The sequence below is a fragment of the Bos javanicus genome, chromosome 8 (genome assembly GCF_032452875.1).
Source record: "Bos javanicus breed banteng chromosome 8, ARS-OSU_banteng_1.0, whole genome shotgun sequence".
In the NCBI taxonomy this organism is placed as follows: Eukaryota; Metazoa; Chordata; class Mammalia; order Artiodactyla; family Bovidae; genus Bos; species Bos javanicus.
This window is the reverse complement of record NC_083875.1, coordinates 64,728,308-64,754,294: the sequence shown is the minus strand read 5'-3', so window position 1 is coordinate 64,754,294 and position 25,987 is coordinate 64,728,308. Positions and strand designations below refer to the sequence as shown.

At 42.3% G+C, this 25,987-nt stretch overlaps 2 protein-coding genes across 2 annotated transcripts; one reads left to right on the top strand and one right to left on the bottom strand.

Annotated features, from left to right (window-relative positions):
* Positions 1–3,233: 3,233 nt before the first annotated feature.
* On the bottom strand, positions 3,234–11,551 carry SEC61B (SEC61 translocon subunit beta). Its single transcript, XM_061425804.1, has 4 exons — positions 11,219–11,551; positions 10,940–11,037; positions 6,847–6,948; positions 3,234–3,513 (listed from the first exon to the last, which is right to left on the bottom strand). Exons 1-4 carry the CDS (start codon positions 11,219–11,221, stop codon positions 3,426–3,428), a joined length of 291 nt encoding a protein of 96 aa, XP_061281788.1. The 5' UTR covers positions 11,222–11,551; the 3' UTR covers positions 3,234–3,425.
* A 38-nt stretch (positions 11,552–11,589) lies between these two features.
* On the top strand, positions 11,590–23,883 carry ALG2 (ALG2 alpha-1,3/1,6-mannosyltransferase). The gene is made up of 2 exons (XM_061425797.1): positions 11,590–12,022; positions 14,563–23,883. Exons 1-2 carry the CDS (start codon positions 11,675–11,677, stop codon positions 15,463–15,465), a joined length of 1,251 nt encoding a protein of 416 aa, XP_061281781.1. The 5' UTR covers positions 11,590–11,674; the 3' UTR covers positions 15,466–23,883.
* Positions 23,884–25,987: the final 2,104 nt, after the last annotated feature.

Genomic DNA, 25,987 nt, shown 5'->3' with positions numbered 1-25,987 from the left:
AATTCTAAAACTATTGAGAATGAGCACTCATTAACTGTTAGCTAATTAACAAAGCAACTATTGGATCTTCCTTCTCATTTAGACCTCCTATTTGGTGGGAATTATCATACGTTAGTCATTTACAGCTAAGGAAAATGAGACCCCCAAGATAAGAGAGACATTCATGGTCTCACCACTGATAATGGCAGGTCCAGCAGGCGAACCCAGGTCAGAAGCACTTCCAAGCCCAGAAGATGGGGTAGTAAGTACTGTACATTTAGAAGTCCTAGTAGTACCCCCCAGAGAGTGGAACAAGCTTAGTCCTGCCTGGGGCCCTCCAGCTGCAGCATTTGAGGGACAGGGCAGTGCAGCTCTGGAGTTCCCAAGGGAGAAGCTTGAGAGACTCAAGAGCATGGCAACATGAGCCCAGGAACTCCATACACTGTACAGTATTTCCTCTTGAAATAGCTTTGTAGACATTTTCAGTCATTTTAACTTGATGCCAACATTTGCATTTCAGAATTTTTTTTCCCAGTTTTTCCTTTGAGGATATTACCTGGAGAAAAAAAAAGTGGTGTCTAGACTAAGACAGGTGTGAAAACAGCAGCTATATAACATGTTTCGCCTCTCCCAGGAATAGATTTCTTCTCATCTACTGTTTTACTGGAAGGCATTCAAGGCACTATTGGGCTCAGAAACCTCAGTCTCTCCTTCCTTCACTAGCCTTAGGGATTTCTGGGCCCTTTCCCTAACATGGTTGTTCCCCAGTGACTTAAAATGCTCAGCTCAAATTGCAGTTATCATGTAATTCACTTTCCCAGTTTTAAACACTTAGAGCTTCTGTTCAGCAGGTACTGGCTGTGTCTATTCAGTAATGGCTAGAATTCTATTCCATAGTCAAGAAAGCTTGAGAATTTGGGGATCCAAGGTAGCCTCAATGCAGGTAAACGTCTAATTTGTTAGGTTTTTGAAATTACTATAAATGGCTCACAAGTCTAAGAATCCCTATTTAAAAAGAAAGGAACATAAAATGCGATATATACACACAATGGAATATTATTCAGCCTTAAAAAGGAAGGAAATTCTGACATATGCTAAAACAGATGAATCTTGAGGACATGATGCTAAGTGGAATGAGTCATTCACAAAAGGACAAAATATTGTATGATTCCATTCATATGAGGTACTTAGAAAGTCAAATTCATAGAGACAAAGTAGAATGGTGGTTGCCAGGGGCTGGGGGAAGAGCGGGGAGAGCAGTTATTATTTAGTGGGTTTAGAGTTTCAGTTTTGCAAGATTTCAGAAGAGTTCTGGAGATGGATAGTGGTGATGGTCGCACAAAAATATGAATGTATTCAGTACTACTGACTCGCACACTTAAAAACTGCCAATGTGGTACATTTTATGTTATGTGTATTTTGCCACAATTTTTAAAATTGGAAAAAAAGAAAAAGGAACAGCTTGAACACTAAGACTCTCAGCTATGGTATTAGCATTGTATCATCAGAGCCAAAAACAGCTACATGATAGATGTTGTACATTTTTATGCCCAACCCCCACTGTTCCTTCTGCTGAATGAAGCATTTTGCTCTGCCACTGAAAACTAGCATTTTCTTATAAATCACTGGCTCAGAAAAGTCAGTGACTTTCAGCAATCAGTCCACTAGAGACCACTGCTCGGCAGAGGAGGCTAACAGCAGCACTGTGCAGAGAATGCACCCCTCACAACCAAATAGCTCCCCCAAGTGGCTTTAGCATCTCCCCCAGAGAAAATCCTCCAGACAAGAGGAACAGATTTCTTTTCCAAATTAAATGTGTGACTTTTAACCGTTAATGGTACTGTCAACATGAATACCAGAAAAAGAAAATTCCACTATAGATACTATCATCTTTAATTTCTTCCAAATGAAATTGAGACTTTTTCCTTACTTTCAAACTGAAGATGCTTATTTTGTGCAATAATCAATTCCCAAGATAAGAAGGAATCAGCTTTTCATTATTTTTTTCCCCAATTTGCCATTTGTTAGGATTTACAATAGTATGCATGCGTACATACTCAGTCATGTCTGACTCTTTGCAACCCCATGGACTAGGAGGGCCTGTCAGGCTCCTCTGTCCACGGGATTTCCCAGGCAAGAATGCTGGAATGGGTTCCCATTCCCTTTTCCAGGGATCTTCCCAACCCAGGGATCAAACCCATTGTCTCCTGTGTCTTCTGCATTAGCAGGTGGATTCTAACCACTGAGCCACCTTGGAATTCACACTCACCCATGCACTGCCTGAGGAAGTCATATTTAAAGATACACACTTTCACCACTTAAATTTAGCACTTTGGACCTGAAATTACTTTCAGCCAGGATTTAAGGAAAACACTTATGAAACTGCTTACCTCTTCTAAAAAAATTTTTAATAGGCTTAGAGAAAGATGCTTTCCAAATTACCAGTTTTTTAAAACTAATACACCTCTTCATCATTTTGTGATTCTGCTGGACAACTAGTGTGTTTTACATGATCTCTTAATCTTTAGAAATTCTGGCTTAGAGTCCTAGACTCAGAGTGTACACCTTTGAGCTACTCTTGGTATTTCCTAGGGTCTATCAGAAACTGAATGCTCATAGCCAGAAGGCAAAATATGCTAAGTGACACTTCAAAATTTTTTATTTTTGGTTAGAATTATAACGACTCAGTTTAGAAATTCTGGTATCTCACACTGATTATTAAGGTCTTTAATTTTCAAAATGAAACAAAATTTTATATAAGAAATCCGATTTACCAAATGAATTATTTCAAAAGGGGTTTTCGATAAGTGATAAAATAGATTGAAACCCCTCATCTAAACTCACAGAATTAAGAACTGAAAGAAAGAAAAGGCAAAAATATTATCTGTGGTTTTAGAGACAAAGAACAGAATGAGCAAACATTTCATCCAAGATTTCTGGATGATTTCTATGATGATTCCGTTGGGTACCAGCTGCCTCTGAACACAGATATGCCTGATGGAGTCATAGGCACACTCCTTGAAAACCACAGAACACTCAAAATGACAATCATCAGGACGGAAATACCTAGAAGAAAACAAGCCAAGGCCAATTACAGCATCTTGGATTTGAATGACTACATGGTCATGTAAGAAACTGTCAATCCAACCAAAAAAAAAATTCTACACAAAACAATTTCTACATATTTACTTGTAAATCTAAAGGCAGAGTGACTAAGTGCCCTAGCAGTCAGGCATCAGCAAAGAGACTTGGTATAAATGAATTAAAAAGTTTATTAGCCATAGAAAAAAAATCGATTCTTTAATTCTCATTAAGTTCCCTGTAAAACAGTAAGCTTGCAGAAAATTTGTTCCTCATGAACAGAAAATCACTATGTTTTTGGTCCAAAATATGTTGGGATTTTTTCCTTTCTTCTTCAGATGACAGACAGATGGATGTAGCCAAATCTATGAACGAGTGTACTTGCCCCAAATGTGCAACATAAATACAGAAGCGATGAACAGAAGACTCATAACCAATACTGGAACAGGGCCCCTGGAAATAAGAAAAGAAGGCATGCTTAGTTTCAGTAGTAATACATTATAATATCTGTAATATTAAAGACTGCCTAGAGGAAAAGGGAGGGGAAAGCACCCAAGATCCATCGAAGAATATAATTTAGATCGTTAAAAAATATTCCAAAAATTATTACTCTGGATATTTTGAGGGTGTGGTGACAGCATTGTGATTATTTAGAAAGGAGGAATCCTTATCTTTTAATAAGACATACTAAAATATACACAGATAAAAGGATCTGTGTTAGAGATACTAGTCTCTCTGATTTCGTGCATTTGATATTTTCCATAATAAAAAGTAATTTAAAAATTTTCCCAAATTCTTTAAGTGCAAATGAGCCAATTATCAAACTATTATTTCAAATTAATAAAGATAACCTTCATTGTCTTACTATAATAAAATAGGCATACAAAGATGAATATCACATTATAAGTCATGAAGTATTTTTAAATATATGATCCCATATGATCAACAAACTCAAGACACAGGTGAAACAAATATTCATCTCATTTCATAAGGAAGAAAAAGTAAGGCTCAGAGAGATTATTACTTGCCTCAGAAAACAGCCAGAATGGAAAGGAGGGATCTGAACTCAGCTTTTCTGATTCCATACACTGCTCATTTTACTGCTTTAAGGTTCCCATATTTAAGGAACCAAACATTCTAGGCAACATAAAAAGTTTGACTTCTATTAGTTTACCATAAGGAGAAGGCAATGGCAACCCACTCCAGTACTCTTGCCTGGAAAATCCCATGGACGGAGGAGCCTGGTAGGCTGCAGTCCATGGGGTCGCAAAGAGTCGGACACGACTGAGTGACTTCACTTTCACTTTTCACTTTCATGCATTGGAGAAGGAAAGGGAACCCACTCCAGTGTTCTTGCCTGGAGAATCCCAGGGACGGGGGAGCCTGGTGGGCTGCCGTCTATGGGGTCACACAGAGTCGGACACGACTGAAGCGACTCAGCAGCAGCAGCAGCAGTTTACCATAAAGAAAGGAAGTATCAACAGATTTTACTCATCAGCCCTTCTCTAAATCAAATGTTTTCCACGTTAAGAATTAGTACATGGGTTTCTTAAAGATAAAATTCCTTGATTTTACACAACCTGTGAATGTTGACTTCAGTCAAAGGTTACGGGCTTCACCTTTTTGACTCTTCTTGCCAACACCAGTTTTGGTAAATTCAAGATGTCACTTCACCTCCCAGATATACCTGGGGGTGGACAAAGACCCCAGGAATCTTTATAATTAAGGCAGTAGAATAACCCAGCGGAACAGCAGGTTAACAGTCAATCTACTAGTGGACAATACTCAATGCACAGGGATCCAAGTCCTTGGTACACCACGTTGTTCTTCCAAAATTTGTACAATTATAAGAGTAAGCAAATTTAAAAGTCCAAAGGAAGACATCATCATCACCATGCACTGGATCACACTCCCTCACTATGAAGCACCGTGACAGCAACATCAGCCAGAGAGCATGAAGCTGAGAGTGCAGCGCTCACAGTCCAGGCGCTAGAGTCTGGAAACCAGCTCTGGCCCTCACAAGCTGTGACTGTGGCCCTGTGATTCACCTTCTCCAAGCCTCAGTTTCCTCATCTGTAAAGTGGGGACAATCATAGCATCTCTCTCATAGGGTTGCTGAGCTATTAAATATATTCACACATCAGTCAGGCTGCTAGTAAGCTCCCCGGAAATGCTATCATTATCAACCTGAAAAAATTTCTAACTCCCAGGAAGAGCTAACAAGCTCCAAGATGTGTATCTGTGTCCTTTCACCACAAACCTCTCTGTGTGGTATGACAATACTGTGGTTTATGACACTTCAAAGGAATGGCTTCTATCGCTTCCTGGGAGGACTCACAGCAGCAGCAAGCCCCACTGCACAAGAGCCCAAAGCAAGTATGAGTCAGACTCACCCACGTGAGGACAGCTGCTTTACCACCTCGAGAAGGGTTAAAATGTTGTTCCCAGGATACCCTGAAGAGCAACTAGTTTCAAACTTTCTCTCTGAAATGCTCAGAAAAATTACCTCTATCAAGGACCAGGAGGTTGTCCGTTTGGTGCCAACTCACATATCTCCAACCTCAAGAATTACTTCCTTAAAATAAATTCTCACCTTACAAGTCTTCATTATAACAGAAAAAAAAAAAAAAATCGATAAAACCAAATCTCAAGAATTTTAGGGAAGTCTTCCTAAATTAAATTTGTGATCCAGGTCAAGCTACTGGTCCAGTTAAACAAACTAACCCAAATAAAGCTGAGTTTTGTCTTCTGCGCTGCCAAACAGGTGGCATGGAATCTAATGGTCAGAAGAGCTGGTTCCATCTCCGGCTGGCTGTTTGTCTTCGACAAGTAGCTTTGCCTCCCTGAACCTGAGCTTCTGAACCTGAGGTGCTATACAAATGAGAGTTGCTGACATTATTCCAATTCCTCATCCACTGAATTTAGTCAGGAAATAGCTGTAAGTCGTATCCATAGGCTTCTCTGGTGACTCAGATGGTAAAGAATCTGCCCACAATGTGCGAGAGCCAGGTTTGATTCCTGGGTCGGGAAGATCCCCAGGTGAAGGGAATGGCAACCCACTCCAGTATTCTTACCTGGAGAATTCCATGGACAGAGGAGCCTGGCAAGCTACAGTCCATGGGGTCGCAAAGAGTCAGACATAACTAACTCTGAGACTTGACTAACACTGAGAGAGAGAGAGTGGTATCCTAGAGTCTACCTGGTCAGAAACCTGTGGGATTAGGTCTGCCATAAGGTACCAGAAAGTGAAGTGAGTAAGGCATGGGGAGCAATCCGAGGCGTAAGAACTTGGAAAGTGATAGGGGTTCAATCACCACCCACCAAAGGCAAGGAGGCCTAAGAACTTTTCAGCACAACCTAATGCAGAAACTCCCATTAGGCTGTAATAATATCAGCTTATGCCTCCAGGAGAGCTTTGAAAAATCACCCAGCTCCTATTCAAATGGTTAGTCCTATTTCTCAGTGTGGGACAAGAACAGCAAATGAAGAGCAATTTCATCTAATTAAGCCATTTTCCCTCCAGTTCTCTCTGTTCCCATCATTTATTTTGACAGAGCTGCATGAAGGTGTCCCCTTGCTCTCACTCAATTCATGAACAGATGTCATCCTGAGCCCTAAAGTAACTGGCTGGTACATGAACAAACCAAACCCAGTCCACCTGGCACAAAGAAAGCTGCTGTGTATGATCAATCTCATCAAAGCAAACACCACTGGTGGCAGAGACACAGTGCTGCCGAAAGGCTCTGTGATTCTGGACAGAATCACAGGTCTGCTCCCAAGACTTACACTTTGAGCCCTGGTGAATCCTCTGTGTAGAATCGCCACATCCCCCCAGTGCCTGCTGAGGTCGTACGGCCTGCGCTCCTTGTTCCACAGCTGGCATTCTTCCTGTGAGAGAAAAAAGTATGTTACGAATGGCCTTTTCTTGGAAACCCTTATCAGAGCATTATGACATATGCTACCATTATATTTTTAAAGAACCAAAAAATTAACTTTTTCTTTGCTAATACCTTCCAAAGTTTTGCTTTTATTCCACTGATCATGATAACCATTAATAATTGAGTACCTGCCATAGGCTGATGCATATAATAACCCAGAAAACAATTAAAATTTAAAAATGACTACTTTAAAATCATTTCAAATTACTGTATTTTCTACAAAAGAGACAAAAAAAAAAACAACCAAAAGCATAAGTTGTAATCCAGGTCTCAAAACAGAGTACACATTTGTTGAAAAATTATTTTGTAGTCTGTTTTCATTATTTTGATATACTGACCATATATCTCAGACAGAGGTAGGATGTGAAAAATGCAGGAAACACCCAACCAGAAACTCGTCCCTCACAAGGGGGATGAAGGCTTGTGAAGTGAACTGTGTGGGGAAGGCAGCCTTAGCACACAGAAGCAGCGAACAGCACTAATGCCACTGACCTGGAAGGAACCAGGGAATCCCTCCCGTCCCCTCCCGGGCCACTGGAAACCCTCCCCAGCAGCTATCCCCTCATACAGCACTCCTCCAGTTCCACTTCTCATCTCCACTCAAGAGTGAGAGTGGGACCACTTGAAAAGAAGTGTGAGGGAGGTCATAAGAAACCTTCTTCAGCCCATTTATCACCAACTTATAAATTCTAGGGAAGGGGAGAGGAAGAGGAGATAGAAAGCTCTGTTTCATCACTGCCCCCCACCATTAACCAAATCCTCAAAATCCTGTTCCAGTTATCTGTGGGCTGCTGGTTCTGGATTTTTGAGAAGATGGGCATACAAAAGTGAACACCCTATCCCCACCATCTCTTCTCACTGTCCTCCAAACTCTGATCCTGCTCCCACCTCACCCTACCATGGACCTAATCCCACACTCTGAATCCAAGAAGCACTGGGAGCCTGCCCTGCTGCGTTGCGCGGAAGAATGGAGTCATGGTTCCAGTGTGGGCTCTGGTAAAAACAGCTGCGTTCATGTTAGAAATCTAAAACAGTGTCAAACAGTGATTTAGGTGTACTGTACTCAAAAGATTATATTTCAGACATGTTAATTATGGGCCGTGTGGTCAGCTGGGAACTTCCAACTACATTGGTATGACTGTTTCTATGGGAAAACTGATTGTAAATATAATCACACAAGAATTTACGGACTAATTCATACCCAGAAGATCTTTCACATACAGATACACATCATCTACGTGGTAGAGTAAGTACATGAAATCTGAACAAGATGATAAACCCACTGTGGACCTGACAAGTCTTCACTGAGCCAAGACTGGGACCCATGCGCTTTCTACTACTCCCACTCCCACCCTACTCCAGTTCCTGTCTTCAGCATCCTCATGGAATCAGTCTAGCCCCTCTGAAGATTTCTTACATCTGCTGGCACATAGGACATTTTAATTTTAAACTAAATTTCTTTGGGGTCTATTTTACCCTTTCTTTCTGGCCACTGTGTAACTGCCTCTTCTATGCCCTAACACAACGGTTTTCATAACCATCGTTTAACATACTTTATTCTAACTTGGTGGTCTTCTGGCTGTTCCATGGCATGATTTGCTCCCTTGTCTCTTTTAGGTTTAAAGTCACATGTCACCTACTCTGAACACCCTATCCCTACCCACTTTCTATTCTACACCCAACTTTTCTTCTTGGCCTTACTGCCTGAAATTATCTATCTGCCTCAGCTGTGGTCTCTTACATTGGAATGTAAGGTTCAGAGGTCAAACCCTACCTAGCTTCTCCACAGATACAGCCTCGTGACAGGAACAGAGCCTGGCATGCACCCTCAAGTATCCATTTGAACACTTCCTTAATACCCCAGCTAGTCCATCATCTTACTATTCCTGACTCCCATTAATCCTGAACACTGTAGCTTTTATAGCTTTACAGTTTATAATGCATTATTGTTGCTTTTCATCCTAGCAACCTCCTTTTATATGGTAACAACAGAGCAAGGACTCTAACCCTGGCCTGACCTTAAATCCCAGAGTTTCTTCCCCAAGGTACTACCTCTATTACCTCATTCAACATGGAGACACAATGCAAATCTGAGAGCCATATAATGCATAGCACTATTATTAACTATTAGCTTCAACTTTTTCTTTCAAACTCACAAAAAGGGAACATATTCATAGACAGCCAATATCTATTATATTACACTCATGAAGTAACACTTCAAAGATGACACCAACACCCACAACTTGATAAGCTACATATGTCCTCAGATGTCTGTTTCTCCATTTCACTTGTGCAGCAATTATTTCATTTTTATTAAGTAAATAATTTTTTTATATTTAATAAGTACATGATTTTTTTTTTCCTATGAAAGTTCTCAGATGGCCCAACGTCCTGCCACAATACTACTAATTCTCATTAACTAGACCCATTCCCCAAGGAACTTTACTACCATACATGTTTTCCATTCCAGTACAAAGAATCTCTGAAACCCAAGGTGGAAACGAGACAGCTCTCCAAGACCAAATAACCTACACCGCAGCTCGACACACTTTCCAGCTGTTCCATCCCTGCCTTGCCTTGAACATCTTGATGACAAGGCACGAGTCAGGATCATCTTAGCATTTCTGACAGTTCCACTAATTTTTTTTTTTTGCTCTAAGGTGAAATCTGTCTCAGGTGAGTTCATCAGTTTTAGATTTACTTACTGTAGCCAGTAAGAAAAGTCTCATCCCTCGTCACCTCCTTGAGGACAGTTTTCATGTATCTGTTCAAGTTCTTTTCCTCTCTAGATAACAACCCCGCTTCCAAAGGGCGGGGGAGAGGGGGGGGCGAAATCTCAAGACTACAGGGTGGTTTGAGTCCTTCCTTCACTCATCAGCTATTGTTTTATGTTAAGACAGAGATAACAGGCAGTTTCTGTCAAAGTCTAACCAAGGAGATAAACATGGAAACACAAATACTATCAGAAGGGCATGAACAAAATGCTTGGGTGTAAAAGAGAAGACTAGCAGCTACTGTTGCCTTTGGAGTTAGGAAGGCCTCTAGTGGAAATAACCTCTGAGCCTAGTCTTCAAGATATACAGAAACTGAGGTGGGGGGCAAGGGCAGGGAAATGGATGTCTAGTGAGTTCAGAAAACAGTAATAAACTCACTGTTGCTATATCATAAAGAGAGAGAGAAGAGAATCAGTTAGACTGGAGGAAAAAAAAAAACAACACAACCCACCACAAAGAGTCTTGGTAACCCTCTCCCATCCCCTGCAGTGTTTAAGCAACAAGAAACTAACACCGAAGCTAACCAACAGTGTGACAGAGAATAGGACACATTAGAGTGCAAATTACCTGGAGAGGAGACGAGTTAGGTACAAATTTCTCTAGATGAGAGAAATTGAGGGCTAAACTGAGGCAGTAGAAAATGGAGACGGAAGGTTTTAGTGTGCAATAGAAACGTATTGAATAAAGACTGAGCATTAAAAAAAATCCAAGATGATGCTGAAGTTCTGGCTTTGGGCGAACGAGTTTACAACAGTACCATAAGGACGTAAGCAGACATAATTAGGGGCGGGAGCTGAGGTGAAAGGAGACTGAACTGCGCGTTGAACGAGTCATGTTAGACTGAGTGTGTATGGGACTTCCAGATAGAAATGTGCCAGGTTCAGGTCTAAAGATACCAGTTTAAGGACGTCAGTTTTCTCAATGCTGTGACCTTACTCCAGTTTAACTTTCCTTTTTCAAGAGTGATACTCAAAACTGAACAAAGAAAATGTTGCCTCCCTCTCGAGACATAAAAGACCAAAAACTCCTTACCCATATGGCCACATCACAGGAAGCTCGTTTTGTCCTTATGGATCTTAACATCCCGGGGTCTCCTTCTCAAGACCAGCGATTTCTTGGGCCCCATCCCTAGGAGCCCACAGCCGAGAAGTTCGCAAGGATCCTTACCTCTGCCGGACGGTGGATCCCGCTGCCCGGGCCGCCACTGCTTTGCTGGGAGAGCGTCCTGAGGAGCCCACGTTAGTGCCACTGGGGGCCGGGCCAGGCTGCAGAGGAAGACAAGGACAGAGACCGGTGAGCGCCGCCGGACAGCCCCCAGATTCCTGGCCCTGACGGCCGAGACCGGGACACGCATGGGGACGCTGGGGAAGGCAATGAAACTGCGCGAGGCAGGAATCGGGGCGCCTGGGAGAAAGCAGGACAAGGAGGGAGACTGGGGCCACATACCATGTTGAAGACAGGAGGGTGGCAGGGAGCCGAAGCGAACTGCAGAGGAGCGGTAGACTCTCGCAGCCAGAGAAATAATCCAGGTCCCGCCCAGAGACCTGCTGGCAGGGCCCTCGCTGACTCCGGGACGCCTGGGCTGTCCCACGATATGCCTGTAGCAATTCTGCTCTGAGAGAGTTGATGAGCAGCTGTATGGGAATTACAGGCCTCCTGTATTTTTCCCTTGGGCCACAACGTCCTTCCTAGAATCTAGTCTCTACCAATGGGAAGATCTAGCCATGGTCAGACGAGAAATTTCCTCCGGCAGTTACGAGACACCCACAGATTCGCGCTGATGTGGCCTAACCGACGCACGCGCCGCTAGGGCCAGCTGGGAAGCCGGAATAAGGAGCCTGCGCGGAAGCCCTTAAGAGGGCTGGTGGCGCAGGCGTTCCGCGTAGGCGTGGCTTCCTGGCCATGGCGGAGAAGCCAGGCCAAGATGCGGACTCAGATCCTAAGCCAACCGTGCTGTTCCTGCACCCGGACCTGGGCGTAGGCGGCGCCGAGCGACTGGTGCTCGACGCAGCGCTGGCGCTGCAGGCGCGCGGATGTAGCGTGAAGATCTGGACGGCGCACTACGACCCGGGCCACTGCTTCGCGGAGAGCCGTGAGCTGTCGGTGCACTGCGCCGGGGACTGGCTGCCTCGCAGCCTGGGCTGGGGCGGCCGTGGCGCCGCTGTCTGCGCCTACGTGCGCATGATCTTCCTGGCTCTCTACGTGCTGTTCCTTGGCGATGAGGAGTTCGACGTGGTCGTGTGCGACCAGGTGAGGCGGCCGCGCCCGACCCTCGCGGAGCCCGTTTACTCACTCCTGAGAGATACCCGCCCCCCCCCCCCAACTCCAGGACCTCTGCTGACCTCTCTCGATCTGTGGTTTGGAAAGGTGGGAACTGATCTGGAGAGGTTAGAGAGTGGGAGTGACACCATGGAGCTCGAACTTCAGTATGGACATGCTGAAGTGGCAGATTACTTGGCCCCACCCTCAGGAGTTTTCATCCTGGGCCCCTGAGGTGTGCCCCCGAAATCTGCATTTTCACTGGATCATCGGGTGATTCTGAAGCATATGGGCCTTGGTGCTCGCTCTAAGAAACGCAAACATTAGAAGCCAGCCTTCAGTCAAGTTTTACTTCTCAGTAACTTGTATGTCTTTCCTATTGGCATTATTCCTGTTGACACTACTTCCAGGCCTCACATACCCCATTATAACTTTCGCTGTCAAGCACTCTGTTCCTCAGTAGTGTAATGTGTTTATAAACACCCGAAGCTCAGCATGTCATGTCCCTGTTAAAACTTTAACATGGCTCCCCGTTAGCCTTTGGAGAAAACTCCAAGCCCTTTACCTGGATCTGGACTCTAGCTATTCTTGACTCTTTTTATGTCTCCCCCCGCCAAAAAAAAAAAAAAATTATTTTAAAAAGTAACATTTACTCAGGACTAAAAATTCAAATACTGTGAAAGACTAATGTAAAAACCCCATCCTGGTTCCACTCCTTAAAGACAGACACTGTTAACAGTTTCTATGTGCATTCAGAAATTGTTTGTGGCTGTACTAGCATATGATGTCTGTTTATAGATGCATCTTTTTATTTATAATTAGGATTATGACACACCTATTATTGGTCAACTTGCTCTTTTTCACCAAAAAGTTTTGCTTAGGACATCCTTATATATCAGTATTACAGATTCACTTCATTCTTCACAATGACTGGAAAATTTGCTTTTGTTTGACCGTATCATACTTTATGCATTTTTCTGCTAAAGGACAATAGCAATGTGACCAGTTTTTTGTGTGAATAAATCAGTTTCGGGTTTTTGGTTTTTTTTTTTTTTTTTTTTTGGCTGCACTGCACAACATGTAGGATCTAGTTCCCTGACTAGGGATGGAACCCACACCCCCTGCATTGAAAGAGCAATGTCTTGACCACTGGACCACCAGAGAAGTCTCAGTTCAGTGTTGTAATAAACATCCTTATATCTACATTTTTTTGTATTTCTGCAAGCGTTGTGTTTGAAATCCATAGAAATAAAACTGGTAGGTCCAAAAGTTGTATGTCTTAAATTACAGTATAACTTGCCAAATTTGCCTTCCAAAGAGGTTGTATCCTTCTAGTCTCCCACAGCGATAGAGCCTCTTACTCTGTGCTCTCATGCATATTGGCTATTGTAAACTGTTTTAATCTTTGCCAAACTGATAGGTAGAAATGGCATCACGTTTTTATCTGTATTTAATTGTTAACTTCTGAGTTACTTTTGTCATCCTTGCTTGTGTGCGGGTTACTTCTTTTTGAGAAACATGGGCATTTACCAAGCAATCCACACATCTAGTCAGTAAGCGTCAGGCAGCTGAGACTGTAGTGGATAAACGAGCTTGGCTGAGCCTGGATTCTAGTTCCATGTCTGCTACTTTCTAAGTAGCTTTGAATAAATCTCTCAATACCCATGAAGCTCACCTTTTTCAGGTGTTAAGTGAACTAGAGATTAAGTGATTTGTAAAGATTACTCAACAGGAAGCAAAGTCTCTAGGGACGATTATGGTTAACATTTCAATAAATACTGAGCACATAGTGTGTGCTAAATTCTTACAGGTTTTACATAACACCACTGTACTTAATAATGACCAAAACTATATTTTTTAAACTATAATTATCACCACCTTACAGAAGAAGGCCCACAGAGAGGTAAATTAGTCACACAGCTAGCTAGTAGAGCTGAAATTCAAGCCCTGGCAATCTTGATTCCACTCTGAATTACACTAAACTACTATATAGTTCATTCATTCAGTTCCTTAGGAGGAGGTAGATTCTGGAGTGACTTCAGTGTGGTAGCCACTAGCCCTGGGTGACTATTAAACACTTGAAATGTGGTCAGCCTGAACTGAGATGTACTGTAAGAGTAAAATATACATCTGATTTTAAAGATTTAATGTGAAAAAAGATTAGAATTCTTAACTTCTTAACGATTGATTACATTTGAAGTGATAATACTTTAGAATACATTAAAATTAATTTAACCTTTAAAAAGTTGTTGTGTAGTTACTGGATTTTTTTATTTCCCTTGGACAGTGCTGTTCTAGAGGAAACCACTGGACTTGCAACTTTAAATATTTAGCATGTATCCAGAAAATGTCTCCCAGCCTTCTGTATGCCAGGCGTTGTACTAGGTGAGAGTCTGGGGTAACGCAAAGCAAAATCAGACATTGCCCACAAGGGACTCACAAACAAGGAGGCAGGGCAGGTGCCTGTTCGTTTAATTTGGCTGAAGTTTAGTTGACCAGTCACTTCATCTCCTGATTTTTGCTTTGGCTAGGTGTCTGCCTGTATCCCCGTGTTCAAGCTGGCCAGACGGCGTAAGAAAATCCTGTTTTACTGTCACTTCCCAGATCTGCTTCTCACCAGGAGAGATTCTTTTATTAAACGCCTATACAGGGCCCCAATTGACTGGGTAGAGGAATATACCACAGGCATGGCAGACTGCATCTTGGTCAACAGCCGCTTCACAGCTGCCATTTTCAAGGAAACGTTCAAGTCCCTGTCTCACATAGACCCTGCTGTCCTCTACCCATCTCTGAATATCGTCAGCTTTGATTCTGCTATTCCTGAAAAGCTTGATGACATAGTCCCCCAGGGGAAAAAATTCATATTCCTCTCCATCAACAGATATGAAAGGAAGAAAAATCTGACTTTGGCACTAGAAGCCCTTGTAAAGCTGCGTGGAAGATTGACATCCCAAGATTGGGACAAAGTTCATCTGATCATTGCAGGTGGTTATGATGAGAGAGTCCTGGAGAACGTACAGCACTACCAAGAACTGAAGCAAGTGGTCCAGCAGTCTGACCTAGGTCAGTATGTGACCTTCCTTCGGTCTTGCTCAGACAAACAGAAAATCTCACTCCTCCGATGCTGCACGTGTGTACTTTACACACCAAGCAATGAGCACTTTGGCATCGTTCCCTTGGAGGCCATGTACATGCAGTGCCCAGTCATTGCTGTTAATTCAGGTGGGCCCTTGGAGTCCGTCGTCCACAGTGTCACAGGATTTCTGTGTGACCCTGACCCAGAACACTTCTCAGAAGCAATAGAAAAGTTTATCCATGAACCTTCCTTAAAAGCCACAATGGGACTGGCTGGAAGAAACCAGGTGAAAGAGAAGTTTTCCCCTGAAGCATTTACCGAACAGCTTTACCAGTATGTCACCAAACTGCTGGTATAATCGTATTTTTTTTTTTAATCTTTATGCTGTATTCATTAATATCACATTTGTAGATTATACACCCAGTTTTGAAACCAAAGGAAAAAACCTAGTATCTAGTACAGAAGAAAATTTTTTTAATATACTTGAATCTGAGTCACTTTCCTCTACCCTCTACCTCCCAGACTACTTTTTCAGAAAAACAATATTTTTATGCTATAATAATTCTGAGTATTACCATTGGTGATTAAGATATAAATGTGGTACAGTTCCATGTTCAGCACAATATTTTAATTCTGTGTTCTCTAGAGTATTGTTACTCATAAACTTTGAGTCATGTTGTGCCTTATTTGGTTTTAATACTTAAAATGTATCATCAAAGTTGATTAATTTGGCTTCATGAGAAGACAATTACTATAGTTCCTAGAATCAGTCCACCTCAGTGTTTGGTGACCTCCGTGTGGAAATTTTTGTTAGTCATACTTTTGCCTGGATCCATAGCAAGAATGCTCTGTGTTTTTTGTTTTTTAAGAAGATGATTTGTGTTTTGCACACAGGTATGTTAATAAAAGATATTTATCATAGGAAGAGAAAAAATACTAGATTTCAGCCTCCGTGATCTGTTGTGTGGTATTAGGAATGTAGACAGCCAAGCCTTAAGTAAAAAACTAGAGTAACTGGATATTGGAATGAATGGCTGTTGTCACGCATGTGGTATGCATTTTGTTTAGGGCAGTGCAGGAGACCTGGGTTTCATCCCTGGGTTGGGAAGATCCCCTGGAGAAGGAAATGGCAAACCACTCAAGTATCCTTGCCTAGAAAATCCCATGGACTGAGGAGCCTGGTGGGGCTGCAATCCTTGGGGTCACAAAGAGTTGGGCACAACTGAACAACTAACAGACTTTTGTTTCCTGGTGTCATCTGAGTCGCTAACTTCATTAATATTTGTGTTTTATTAAGTAAGCACCTACTAAATGTAAGACACTAGTGTTTTTTATCCTTTAAGGCCTAACTCAGATGCCACTGCTGGGAAGCTTTCCTTGACCCTCCACCCAACTCCCAAACTGGAAGCAGCTTTCCCCTTGCACATTTTCTGACCCTCTCATAGCACTTACCAGTCTTAAAGTTAGTTATTTACCTGTTGGTCTAAGTACATATGGGGCTTCCCTGATGGCTCCGTAAAGAATCTGCCTGCCAGTGCAGGTGATGCAGGTTTGATCTTTGGGGCGGGAAGTTCCCCTGGAGAAGGAAATGGCAACCCGGGAAATCCCATGGACAGTGGAGCCTGTGGGCTACAGTCCATGAGGTTGCAAGAGCCAGATACCACCACCACCACCTAAGTACAAATGAACATAAAGCAGTTTTCAGTGTATCTTTAAAGCAAAATTCATTTTTTAAAAATAATAAAGATCACTGGCCAAAGGTTCCACATTAATCAACTCTAAGAGCAAAGACCTGAGAGCCTAATTAACCAATGTGACTTTAGGCAAATTGCTTGATCTCTGGCTCAACTTCTTTATCTGTAAAGTGGAGAAACTAACTTTCCTCATAGGGTTGTGATGAGTTATTATATATATGTAAAGTACTTAAAGTAGTAGTTGGCACAGAGTATGGGCTGTGTAAATGCTAGCTATATTTGCAATTTGGGGATATCAAAATTACTAGAGAAGTTCGCATGGGTTCCTGCTGCACTGCTGTATTGTTCTTTGAGGTTCTTTAGAGGATGGAGTTTCAGGTTGTGATTTGTCGTGTCTGTCTGTATGCCAGAAGTGTTTTAATGAAGTCACTGTACCAACAAGAAGGTCTCTAAAATGAGAGTGTCAGGTTTATTGAGTCTTATGGAATGAGAAGTTCAGTTGAGTTCTCTTCAGTGTTGTGAAAGCTTGCCATCTGGTAAAGTAGATCATTCCATCTTCTATGGTTTGGTGCGTGTGTTTCTCAGGGAACAGCAGCCTTTCCAGAAATACCTGATGACTGCACACTGGGCTTAGGAAAGACAGACCCTGTCATGCTCTGAGCCATAACTGATGCTTACCCATTCCAAGCACTAAAACTTTTGCCTCTTTGGCCATTTTTATGCAGATCCTTCAAAAGTGGACTACATGAGTTGTGGGTCTTAAGTTTAACTTCCCTTCATTGTCTTAAGCTGCAGCAGGTGACAGTAAGACCACAGATCTGGAAAGGATGTAGAGCCCAGCCTGAGCTTCCAGCTTCTGGCATATTAACTCCTGCCTCCTGGACCTAGGATGGAGCTTTGCCCATAGGAGGAATATTCACAGCTTCCAGAACTAAGCTGAAGTTAGGGAGCACAGAAGCACGGAAAACTGAAGTAAACTGCCAGGATGTTAACATTAGTAATTCTAACACTTAACTGTGGCCCACATCAGACAGCTCATTTAATCCTGACAGTTCTTTGAGGTTTCGGTACTCTTCCCTTTAGAGATTAGTATGGTCAAGCAGTTGCTTGTGTCACACAGCCTGGAGAGATGAGCAGCGTCTCAAGGCTTGCTGATTCCCAAGTCCAACCACCTTACCGTTCTTCAGTGTACCTCTACCCTGCCCAAGCGCATGTGTGTTGATTCAATCAGAAGTCCTCTACCCTGCTGCAGGCACAGCTGTTCAGGTCCCCAGGTTTAGAAAGGCTTTGTTTGTTACTCATCTTCCCTTTTCAGAGCAGTCTTCTAAGGTGGATATGATTGTCCCTCATTTTGTACACAGGGAAGCTCAGAGAGATGAAAGACTTGCTGAAAGGCACAACTGAAACGTGAGTAGACCGGGATTCGACCCCAATTACCTGATCCATCCCGGATGGCACTATACCAGAATTTCTCAGCCAGCTCTCCTTTGACAGCCATAAATATCATATGACTGTTAATACTTTATAAAACTCAGAATAAGTACAGCATTCTTTGATTCAAAGCAAAGCTGGGGGACAGGATACTCTGTCTTCAGATTAGTGCTCTGAACCTAAAAGAGGTACTGGCATCCCACATGCTCCCCATTGCCCTGTTGCCAACCCCGTGAGGAATCCTGCTCAGTAGCCCTCACTGCGTAACACTGGGTCATTCAAAGTCCTAGTGGAGTTATCAGGGTCATTTACTTTGACAAAGCGAAATTCAAGCTGATGTAACTCAAAAGATTTTGGGTTTTTTGGTTTTTTAATATTTTTTTATTTATTTGCTTGTGTCAGGTCTTAGTTTCATGATGCGGGATATTTCCTTGCAAGGGCACAGACTAGCTAGTTGTGGACTCCAGAGCGCTTTGGCTTCAATAGTTAAAACATGAACTTAGTTGCTCCATAGCACGTGGGCTCTTAGTTCCCCAACCAGGAATTGAACCCAGATCCTGTGCATTGCAAGGCAGATTCTCAACCACTGAACCACCAGAGAGGTCACTCAAAGGGTTTTAAGAGTTGGGTGTTTGAAAGAATCCATGCCAGAAAATACTGTCATGCCCGCCCCCTGCTCCCCAAACCTAGGTAAACTGGAGATGGGAGACAAAAGGTTCTTTCTCATGCACTCTCTTTCAAAGAGGTGACTGTTATCCCATGTCAGCTCATTCCCATACGCACGTGGATGCAGCTCTTGACCCCTGTTGCCCTTCATGGGTCTCCACCAGTTAGCTCAGATTCTGTACACACACACACACACACACACGCAAGTTGGAGGTGGGGGTCGAGGCATGTACATAGAAAAGATATCCACTCGGTCAGCTAAGGGGGAGCAGTATTGTGGTTCTTCCTGTTTGGAAAGGATCTAATGACTAATGATACTGAAGTCCTGTTTGGGAAGGCTTTAGAGTTGGCAGAGCTCTTTTTTTTTTTTTTTTGTAAGTTTATTTATTTTAATTGGAAGCTAATTATAGAACATGGAAAAATAAGATTTAAGATGCTTAATTATAGAGTATTCGTGTTCTTAAGAATACTGTGTTGATGGGGTTAGGTTGTGGCAGAGCCCTTTTCAGCATCACTCCAGGTAATTATTGTAGCCACGCTCACTGTGGAAAAGCTGAGGCTTACAGCTATGAAGCCCTGGACCAGGTCGAGAATTCTTTCAGTTGTACTATGGATGCCTCATCAATAAATGCGTTGCTACCTTCTCACCAGCCCAGTATGCCAGTTTCACTGTCTTTTTCCTTAAAGAAAATGAGGCACTTGTACACTCCTTGCCCTGCCTTCTGCTCATCCCCTATCCCTGTTGATCATCAGCCCTTCTCCCTCCACCTCGGCCAACATCACTGTTGTGTGACCTCCTTTCTTTGCATTTTCAGGTCCCAGAATCAAGTCCACTCAGAGCTGACCAAGACCCCAGAAATCACCCAACCTAATGTGCTCTTCCATGGGTGGTAATACAGGCCCGCAGAGCACAGGACCTGCCTGAAGTCACACAGGGACCGTTGAAGGCCTCCTCTGAGTTCATTTGGAAGTGCCTCACGCCACCTCTACTGTCGGAAGCCCCTTATCTCAGGCCACTTTGAGCTCCTTACTCCTTCATTCCTAACCTCAGTCTCCTGCAGCTGTATCCCCAACAGCCAGTGAGGGTGCCACTGTCCAGACACTAGTGCTGTCGTTCCTGCTAGCTGAGGGGTGGGGGGCTCAGCTAGTGACAGCCGTCCTCTGATTAAACAGGAGCCCTTGAGAGTGGGGATAGGCAGGGATTTTACCGTGCTGACTCTGAGCCAAGTGGCTGCTGGAGCCAGCGCTCTGTCCTTGCCCAGAGGATGGGGATTGGGTGGAGCTCACAGTAAGGGTGAACCAGTCTTGTGATCCAGAAACAGGACCACAAGCAAGTGCTGACTGTTTTGTAGGAAGCACTATCACTAGGCCAGCCACTGATGTCTTTTGAGACAAATAACAGCCTAGATGTGTCTCGGGGATTGTGTGTATGTATGTGTGTATCTGTGTGTGTTGGGGTTTGGTGGGGGCTTGTGGGGGGACAGGCATAGCATAATTGTGATTTACCTTTGTGACCTACCACTCACCCAAGAAACTGACAGGCAGAGTTGGGAACAGACTGCTAAGTTGATGATACTAGATTAGCCTTTACTTTTCTGTATTTCTTAAGCCAGAATTTCAGGGTTCCACAGCTATTGAGAAGGTGTCCTAAGGTGATAATCCTCAAGTCTAGGTTTCTTCATAAAATGGGTATCAGATCAGATCAGTCGCTCTGACTCTTTGCGACCCCATGAATCGCAGCACGCCAGGCCTCCCTGTCTATGACCAACTCCCGGAGTTCACTCAGACTCAAGTCCATCGAGTCAGTGATGCCATCCAGCCATCTCATCCTCTGTCGTCCCCTTCTCCTCCTGCCCCCAATCCTTCCCAGCATCAGAGTCTTTTCCAATGAGTCAGCTCTTCGCATGAGGTGGCCAAAGTACTGGAGTTTCAGCTTTAGCATCATTCCTTCCAAAGAAATCCCAGGGCTGATCTCCTTCAGAATGGACTGGTTGGATCTCCTTGCAGTCCAAGGGACTCTCAAGAGTCGTCTCCAACACCACAGTTCAAAAGCATCAATCCTTCAGCGCTCAGCCTTCTTCACAGTCCAACTCTCACATCCATACATGACCACAGGAAAAACCATAGCCTTGACTAGACGAACCTTTGTTCGCAACGTAATGTCTGCTTTTGAATATGCTATTTAGGTTGGTCATAACTTTCCTTCCAAGGAGTAAGTGTCGTTTAATTTCATGGCTGCAGTCACCATCTGTAGTGATTTTGGAGCCCAGAAAAATAAAGTCTGACACTGTTTCCACTGTTTCCCCATCTCTTTCCCATGAAGTGATGGGACCGGATACCATGATCTTTGGTTTCTGAATGTTGAGCTTTAAGCCAACTTTTTCACTCTCCACTTTCACCTTCACCAAGAGGCTTTTTAGTTCCTCTTCACTTTCTGCCATAAGGGTGGTGTCATCTGCATATCTGAGGTTATTGATATTTCTCCCGGCAATCTTGATTCCAGCTTGTGTTTCTTCCAGCCCAGCGTTTCTCATGATGTACTCTGCATATAAGTTAAATAAGCAGGGTGACAATATACAGCCTTGACGTACACCTTTTCCTATTTGGAAGCAGTCTGTTGTTCCATGTCCAGTTCTAACTGTTGCTTCCTGACCTGCATACAAATTTCTCAAGAGGCAGATCAGGTGGTCTGGTATTCCCATCTCTTTCAGAATTTTCCACAGTTTATTGTGATCCACACAGTCAAAGGCTTTGGCATAGTCAATAAAGCAGAAATAGTTGTTTTTCTGGAACTCTCTTGCTTTTTCTATGATCCAGCAGATGTTGGATATTTGATCTCTGGTTCCTCTGCCTTCTCTAAAACCAGCTTGAACATCAGGAAGTTCATGGTTCACATATTGCTGAAGCCTGGCTTGGAGAATTTTGAGCATTACTTTACTAGCGTGTGAGATGAGTGCAATTGTGCGGTAGTTTGAGCATTCTTTGGCATTGCCTTTCGTTGGGACTGGAATGAAAACTGACCTTTTCCAGTCCTGTGGCCACTGCTGAGTTTTCCAAATTTGCTGGCATATTGAGTGCAGCACTTTCACAGCATCATCAGGATTTGGAATAGCTCAACTGGAATTCCATCACCTCCACTAGCTTTGTTCGTAGTGATGCTTTCTAAGGCCCACTTGACTTCACACTCCAGGATGTCTGGCTCTAGGTCAGTGATCACACCATCGTTATTGTCTGGGTCATGAAGATCTTTTTTGTACAGTTCTTCTGTGTATTCTTGCCATCTCTTCTTAATATCTTCTGCTTCTGTTAGGTCCATACCATTTCTGTCCTTTATTGAGCCCATCTTTGTATGAAATGGTCCTTTGTTATCTCTGATTTTCTTGAAGAGATCCCTAGTCTTTCCCATTCTGTTGTTTTCCTCTATTTCTTTGCATTGATCGCTAAAGAAGGCTTTCTTATCTCTCCTTGCTATTCTTTGGAACTCTGCATTCAGATGTTTATATCTTTCCTCTTCTCCTTTGCTTTTTGCTTCTCTTCTTTTCACAGCTATTTGTAAGGCCTCCCCAGACAGCCATTTTGCTTTTTTGCATTTCTTTTCTGATCAGGTCTAAAAGACCTACCCCATAACGTGGTTGTGAAGAGGGTCAGTAAGGGGACTGAATGAAATGATTCAGTGACACACAGGATGTGAAGCTGATGTGTAAACTGCAGAGTGCCGTAGAATAGAGTTCTAAAATACATCTGCACCTATGGTCAGTTAATTTCCGCCAGGAACCTTTACCTCATACTATATGCAGAAATGAACTTGAAGTGGATCATAGGCCGAAACATAAAAGCCAGACTGTAGAAGTTAGAAAAGAAAATCTGCACAGCCGTTGGGGTAGGCAAAGATTTCTTTGATAGGATACAAAAAGCACAAAACATAAGAGGGAAAATTGGTAAGTTGACTTCATCAAAGTTAAAAACTGCTTTTCAAAGGACACTGATTTACAAAAAAAATTAAGAAGTCACAGGCTAGAAGAAAATATTTTATGTATCTGATAAAGACCTGTACCCAGGATATGTATAGAAGTCTCAGAACAAGAGAACAAATAACCCACATATTTTTAATGGGGGAAGATTTGAAGGGCCATTTCACAGAAGCTCTACAAATGGCCAATAAGCACATGATAAGATGTTCAACATCAGTGGTCCTAAAAGAAGTGCAAATCAAAACCACAGTGAGATATCAATGCACACCCATAAAATTGAAGACTCAGTAAAAATGTTGGTGAGAGTGTGGAGCACCTGGACTTCTCACACATTGCTGACAGGAATAGAAAATGGAATCAACTCAGAACAACAGTTAGAAAGTTGCGTACAAAGTTAAACGTGACACCATACAACCCATCAATTCCACTTCTAGAAATTTTGCCCAAAATAAGTGAAAACATATTTAAACAAAGACTTATTCAAATGTTCATAGCAGCTTTTTTCATTAATAGTCAAAAACTGAAAAAGTGTCCATCAGCAGGTGAACAGATAAACAAATTGTGGTACATTCATGGGATGGACTATTTCTCAGCAATGAAAAAGGAACAAAATGCTTATGAGCCCAGTGATGTGAATGAATCTCAGAAGTGTGCTAAGTGGAAGTCAGACACAGAAAGAGTTCATATTGTATGATTCCATGAAGATGAAACCTTAAGGAAAGTAAAAACAAAGTTAATCTGTAGTGACAGAAAGCTGATTACTGCCTGTGGCCCAGGATAAGAGATTGACTAGGAAAGGACACAAAGGAGCTTTTTGATATGATGGAAATGTCCTATATCTTTATTATGGTGGTGGTTATAAGGGTTTCTAAATTTGTCAGAATTAATCAACTGTATGCTTAAAATGAGTACATGTTATTGCATGTCAGTTATACCTCATTAAGTTGATTTTTTTAAAAAGCATGTGTGATGTCCCATTTTTTGTAGAAAATAAAAGTCTTGTAAATGAGTAAATGTGAGAATATATATGCATGTGTTATTTATATTGTTGTTCAGTTGCTAAGTTGTATCCAACTCTTTGTGACCCCATGAACTACAGCATGCCAAGCTTCCCTGTCCTTACTATCTCCTGGAATTTGCTCAGACTCATTCCATTGAGTCAGTGAGGCTACCTAACCATCTCATCCTCTGTCGCCTCCTGCTCTTGCCCTAAATCTTTCCCAGCATCAGGGTCTTTTCCAGTGAGTCAACTCTTCTCATTAGGTGGCCAAAGTATTGGGAGTTTCAGCTTCAGCATCAGTCCTTCCAGTGAATATTCAGGGTTGATTTCCTTTGGGAGTGACTGGTTTGATCTCCTTGCAGTCCAGTCGATTCTCAAGAGTCTTCTCCAGCACCACAATTCAAAAGCATCAATTCTTCAGCACTTAGCTTTCTTTATGGTCCAACTTCACATCTGTACATGACTACTGGAAAGACCATAGCTTTGACTATATGGACCTTTGTTGGCAAAGTGACATCTCTGCTTTTTAATCCAGTGCCTAGGTTTCTCATAGCTTTTCTGCCAAGGAGCAAGCATCTTTTAATTTCATGGCTGCAGTCACTGTCTGCAGTGATTTTAGAGTCCAAGAAAACAAAATCTGTTGCTGTTTCTACTTTTTCCCCATCTATTTGCCATGAAGTGATGGGACTGGATGCCATGATCTTAGTTTTTTGAATGTTGAGTTTTAAGTCAGCTTTTTCACTCTCCTCTTTAACCCTAATCAAGAGGCTCTTTAGTTCCTCTTTGCTTTCTGCCATAAGGGTGGTGTCATCTGCATATCTGAGGTTGTTTATATTTTTCCCAGCAATCAGATGGGTGTAATTAATCAGTAGGCATTAAAATCTTATTTTGTTTGATACTCCATAAGCTGATTTTCTCATTAAAAAAATTCAAATATAAAAGAAAACATAAAATTTTATTGGTCACTTATGTTCTTACAGTATATTTTTAGACATTTGTGTTTCCAATTATTGCCCTATTTGGGATGTATAGTTTGTCCTAATTAATCCCTTACTATTATATATTAGGATTGCTCCAGTTGTTTGCTACTGTAAGCAACCTAGCAGGAAAATTATTAACCTTAAATTCTAAAAGCAAATATTAAAATTTTTTAAAGCAAATTTAAAAAACAAAAACAAGGAAAATCAGAAAAAAAGTAGGCATGTGAAAAGGTTGAAAAACTATTCAGTAATACAAAAAAATAGAAATTTTCAAAAAAAAAATCACTAACTGATGATGTTTACTTTCAAACTGAGTTACCTTGTTGTCCACCTTGCTTTCAGCCAAATTATATGCTCCCTTTCATTGTGGGACCTGGACACCTAACTTAGCAATTCAGTAACTAATACTAAAAAAGCAGAGACATTACTTTGCCAGCAAAGGTCCATGTAGTCAAGGCTATGGTTTTTCCAGTGGTCATATATGGATGTGAGAGTTAGACTATAAAGAAAGCTGAGCGCAGAAGAATTGATGCTTTTGAACTATGGTGTTGGAGAAGACTCTTGAGAGTCCCTTGGACAGCAAGGAGATCCAACCAGTCCATCCTAAAGGAAATCAATCCTGAATGTTCATTAGAAGGACTGATGCTGAAGCTGAAACTCCAATACTTTGAGCACCTGATACAAAGAGCTGACTCATTTGAAAAGACCCTGATGCTGGGAAAGATTGAAGGCAAGAGGAGAAGGGGCCAACAGAGGATGAGATGGTTGGATGGCATCACTGACTCAATGGACATGAATTTGAGTAATCTCTGGGAGTTAGTGATGGACAGGGAGGCCTGGTGTGCTGCAGTCCATGGGATCGCAAAGAGTTGGACATGACTGAGCGGCTGAACTGAACTAATACAATATCATACGTCAGGACATACCACTATGTCTTTTTAACATAGACAAAACTTTAACAAGGTGACTGTATTAGAACTGTAGATTCCAAGTGACAGAAACCCAATTGTAGCTAATGCAGAAAAGGGGAATGTATTTAGGAAGTTATAGGGATAGATGATTCAAGGAAAAAATTGCATAAATGAAGTGGGAAATGGTAGGCCTGAGGTTCAGATGGAACTAGGAATTCACATGCTGT